The sequence below is a fragment of the Herpailurus yagouaroundi genome, unplaced genomic scaffold, assembly GCF_014898765.1.
Source record: "Herpailurus yagouaroundi ecotype Mexico unplaced genomic scaffold, PumYag 67516, whole genome shotgun sequence".
NCBI classification, from domain to species: domain Eukaryota; kingdom Metazoa; phylum Chordata; class Mammalia; order Carnivora; family Felidae; genus Herpailurus; species Herpailurus yagouaroundi.
In genome coordinates, this window is record NW_024420323.1 from 4,733 (window position 1) to 8,740 (window position 4,008).

Sequence of the window (4,008 nt, forward strand, 5' to 3'; positions counted from 1 at the left end):
TCCTCTCGTGCCCAGCCTGTGGCTCCCTGCCCCTGCCTGCGCCCACCCTCACGGCCCACTTGGCACAGTGGCCAGAGCAGTCACTCTGGCCCTGGCGGGCGGTCTGTGGCCTCCCTGCCCCCTCCGGCAACCGCTCGTTTCTCTCGGCATCGGCACCCGAGCTGGTACCGGGGTCTGTGACTAAGCGCAGCCTGATACCCCGTGTTCGCACCCCTGCTCTCCCAGCCCCGCGGGCCTACCGTGCGCTTCCTCCTGCTCAGGGTGCTTCCTGATTGTCTGCGGCCTCAACCCCAACATGTCCGTTTCCACAGCCTGCCCTGACCCCTGTTTAGAACAGCACCTCGCCCCTGGGTCTCTGCTGACTCACCCATTGGTAGTAGGTCCATGCCTGGTGCATGCTCGATGGATGAATGAATGAATGAATGAATGAATGAGTTGGGTGGAGTGAGGTCTAGGAAGAGCTGGGTACTCTAACTGTCAGCAGGAGTGGGAACGGCCAGGGGAAGGCTGGCCCGAGGGTGGCATTCCAGGCAGAGGGAGGGAGCTGTGTGTACAAAGGTCCAGGGGCAGGGTGGGCAGGCTGAGGTGGAGGCAGGGCAGGGGCTGGGTGGTTGGGAAGAGGGCAGGAGTCACGGGGAGCCCCAGGAGGGCTCTGAGCATTGGGGAAGACACACAGCCCTGGGGGTCATCGGGGCTCCCGTGGATGGGGGTGTGGAGGCCCCAGTGGCTGCAGGTAGCTGGCTTCATGGAGGTTGGTAGTGGGCACGGGGAGTGGGTTTAAGGGAGACTCCAAGATGTGGGACCGAGAGCCTAGTGACAGCCCAATGTGGGCGGAGAATGTTCTAAAGGGGTGGAGGACGGCTCCTGGGTGGGTGTGAGGTCCCGTGGGGCATCCAGGAGGCTCTGCTCAGGGCAGAGTCAGCAGTGTAGGTAAGGCTGGGAACAGCTGGGGGTGGTGCGGTCTCTCTGGAGGGACAGTTGCGGGCCTAGAGTGGGGACGAGGAGAGGGTCCCCGAAGGAGGGCTGTGCCCCGGGGACCCAGAGGCTGTGGGGGTGGCTGGGGGTGGCAGGCAGTCGGAGCGGGGCCGGGGTCCAGGGAGGCCGGGGTCTGTCTCTGGCCGGAGTGTGCTGACGGGTTGGGGCATCAGCGGGAGGCTGCTGGGCTGGGGGAGCAGCCCACGCGGTGGTCTTTGGCCGTGAGGCGCGTGAGTTCCCCGGCACAGCCAGACCGCAGGGGCGAGAAGGTGGGGGGTGCCGAGGGTGGGGATAAGTCTGGCCTCTCCCACGTGGCCCCCCACCTCGGGGGGGAAGCCACCAGCCTGTGGCCACAGAGGCGGCCCTGTGCCACGGGCCCCCAACCCAGGGCAGCCAGGGCCGGATGGAGGGGTGTTCAGCATGTTCATGGCCGGTCTGAAGAGGGCTGAGCAGTGTGCATCCGGGAGCACGGAAGGCCCTGGGCGGGAGGAGCTGGGCCTCTGCGGCTGGAAAGCACACCTGCACTGGGCAAGGGCAGCACTGCTGGGGTCTCTGCTGCCTCTGGTGGAGAGGGTGGGTCCTGAGTTCACTCGGTGACATTACCCATCACATTGTACTCAAGGACCAGAGGCTCCTGGGAGGAGCGAGTGGGGAGTGACATCCGTGGGCAGTCCCTGAGCCTCAGTCTCCCCATCTGTGCAGTCAGGGCCCCTCCCTTCTGTTCTTTGGATGGGGCAGTTTTGTGGGATGTGTGCCGTTGAACTGTGCACCTGCTGTGGCCTGGGGGCAGCTCCGGGCCCTGGTAGAGGGGCAGCTGGGGCGGTGACAGGGCATTGTCCCTCTCGAGTCTCCGCTCGCGGAAGGGCCTCATGTTTTGCGGGACCCAGTGAGGTGCCCGGGGGTGCTCCTGCCCGTGCGACCCTGGTCTGTGTGCCAACTGCCCTGCCCCTCCTGCTGACCCAGCTGGGGTAGCTGGCTAGGTGTGGGCCACTGGGGCTGCGGGAGCCCAAGTCCCCAGAGCCTTCGTGGCCTGGAGGGTCGGCCTCCGCCCCCTGGGTCATTTTGGGGCCTGTTGAGATGTGGCACCAAGCCAGTCCCCAGAGCGGAGGAGTGAGGCGGGGAGGGCGCCGGGGAGGCAGAACCGGGACAGCCCCAGGGGCAGAGCTGGGGCACCGGGGAGGGGAGGTGGCCAGGGCTGGGATGCGGTCGGGTGGGCCCCGCCTGGTCCCTGACTGCCTGCCCCCGTGTCTGCAGCGCTCCTTCACCCTCATCGTGGAGGCCTGGGACTGGGACAATGACACCACCCCGGATGGTGAGTCCTCTGGGAGCCGGGTGGCTGGGGCAGCCAGTTGCCTGCAGGGCCTCCCTCAGGACACGGGGAGGCTACCCTCTTTAGCCAGATGCGTGTGGCCAGATTCCTGGTCCTCTGCCTGCTGGGGACAAAGACCCATGACCCTGTACCCCAGGGGTCTAGTGTGCTGTCTCCCTCTTTGCCCCGGCTGCTAGGAAGCTGTGCCACATTTGTGACGTGCAGAGCTGTGCCTGGACCCTGACCCCAGTCCTGGCTTCTTCTGTTCTGTTCTCCCGATGAGATGTTTTCCCCAGGGCCATGTCAGGCGCATGGCGGAGTGGGCATCCCTGAGAGGCTCTCTGCATTTGCGGCCCCTCCTCTGCCTTCGTGTCCTGGAACGTGGGGGCCCGCTGGCCCTTCCCTGAGGCTCGCATGCCGGCCGGCCGGCCGGCCAGCCTGTGCATGGGGTCTGTGGGCCTTATGGTGACAGGGCAGAGGGCAGGAGCCGTGCAGGTGACAGGGGTGAGCCGACGTGTTTGTGAGCAGCGTGGGCCTGCATGGTGGGGGGTGACGAGGTCAGCGAGGCCAAAGTCAGGTCACAGAGACTGCGTGGGCCCCCGTGAGGATGCTGGCCTTTTCCCAGAGGCAGGATCGCTCAGGCCACCGCCTGTAGGGTGGACTGTCTGGCCAGGGTGGAGGCCCGGGAGGAGGCCGCTGGGTGCCGGGCCCAGGGGCGGCCTGTGGGGCGAGTGGGGCCCTGGCCACTCCGAAGGTAGACGTCGTGAGAGAGAGAGGGCAGGGTCGGGATGGCCCGAGGAGCAGGCGGGACGGAGGGCCATCGCTGGGATGGACGCTGTGAGGGTGAGGTCGCGAGGGCCCTCGGGTCCCCCGTCTGCCCGGAGGGCCCGGGCTCGGGGCAGTGGTCGGTGGGGACCGGGTAGGTGTGGGGACGGGTCGGCCGGGCACCTTGGCCGGACGGGCTCAGTGGGCTGTGGGCTGTGAGGCCAGAGCGGGAGTGCTCCCCAGGCCCTTGAGTGGTGCAGTGGGAGGGAGAGTGAGGTGCCTGGGGCTCCCGAGCCTTTCATTGTGGAAAACCCCAAATCGGAACAGAAGCGTTGGGGATGGCTCCCCCCCCCCCCCCCGCCCCTGTGTGCCCATGGCTGTCAGCCTGCCCCCTCACCCCCTTGTGGCTTAATTGGAAGTGAGGCCCAGCTGTGGGGTCACGGGACCCACGTGTGTCTCAGGGGCAGGAGAAGCTTTGTGTTAAGACGGTGTGGGGGGTGGGGGGCGGGGGACGAACCCGAACCCTCGACAGGGAGGGCAGTCCAGCCGGCCCCGCCCCTGCAGAGCTGTGGTCCCCCCTCGGCCCCGCAGCCCCTGCGGCGGCCCGGCCAGCGTCCCCGTGGCCCCTGCTGACTCTGCCGCCCCCCCAAGAGGAGCTGCTGATCGAGCGGGTGTCGCACGCGGGCATGATCAACCCCGAGGACCGCTGGAAGAGCCTGCACTTCAGCGGCCACGTGGCGCACCTGGAGCTGCAGATCCGCGTGCGCTGCGACGAGAACTATTACAGCGCCACGTGCAACAAGTTCTGCCGGCCGCGCGACGACTTCTTCGGCCACTACACCTGCGACCAGTATGGCAACAAAGCCTGCATGGACGGCTGGATGGGCCAGGAGTGCAAGGAGGGTGAGTGCAGGCCGGGTGGGCAGCCCTCGAGGGGCACGCGGGGGCGGGGGGGGGGG

At 67.5% G+C, this 4,008-nt stretch overlaps 1 protein-coding gene across 1 annotated transcript; it reads left to right on the forward strand.

The window, feature by feature from the left end:
* Window positions 1-2,169: 2,169 nt before the first annotated feature.
* LOC121025152 (protein jagged-2-like) lies at window positions 2,170-3,995 on the forward strand (the record flags this gene model as incomplete). The annotated part of the gene is made up of 2 exons (XM_040467588.1): window positions 2,170-2,287; window positions 3,701-3,995. Coding segments are annotated over exons 1-2 (407 nt in total), but the record flags the coding sequence as incomplete, so codon positions are not given.
* Window positions 3,996-4,008: the final 13 nt, after the last annotated feature.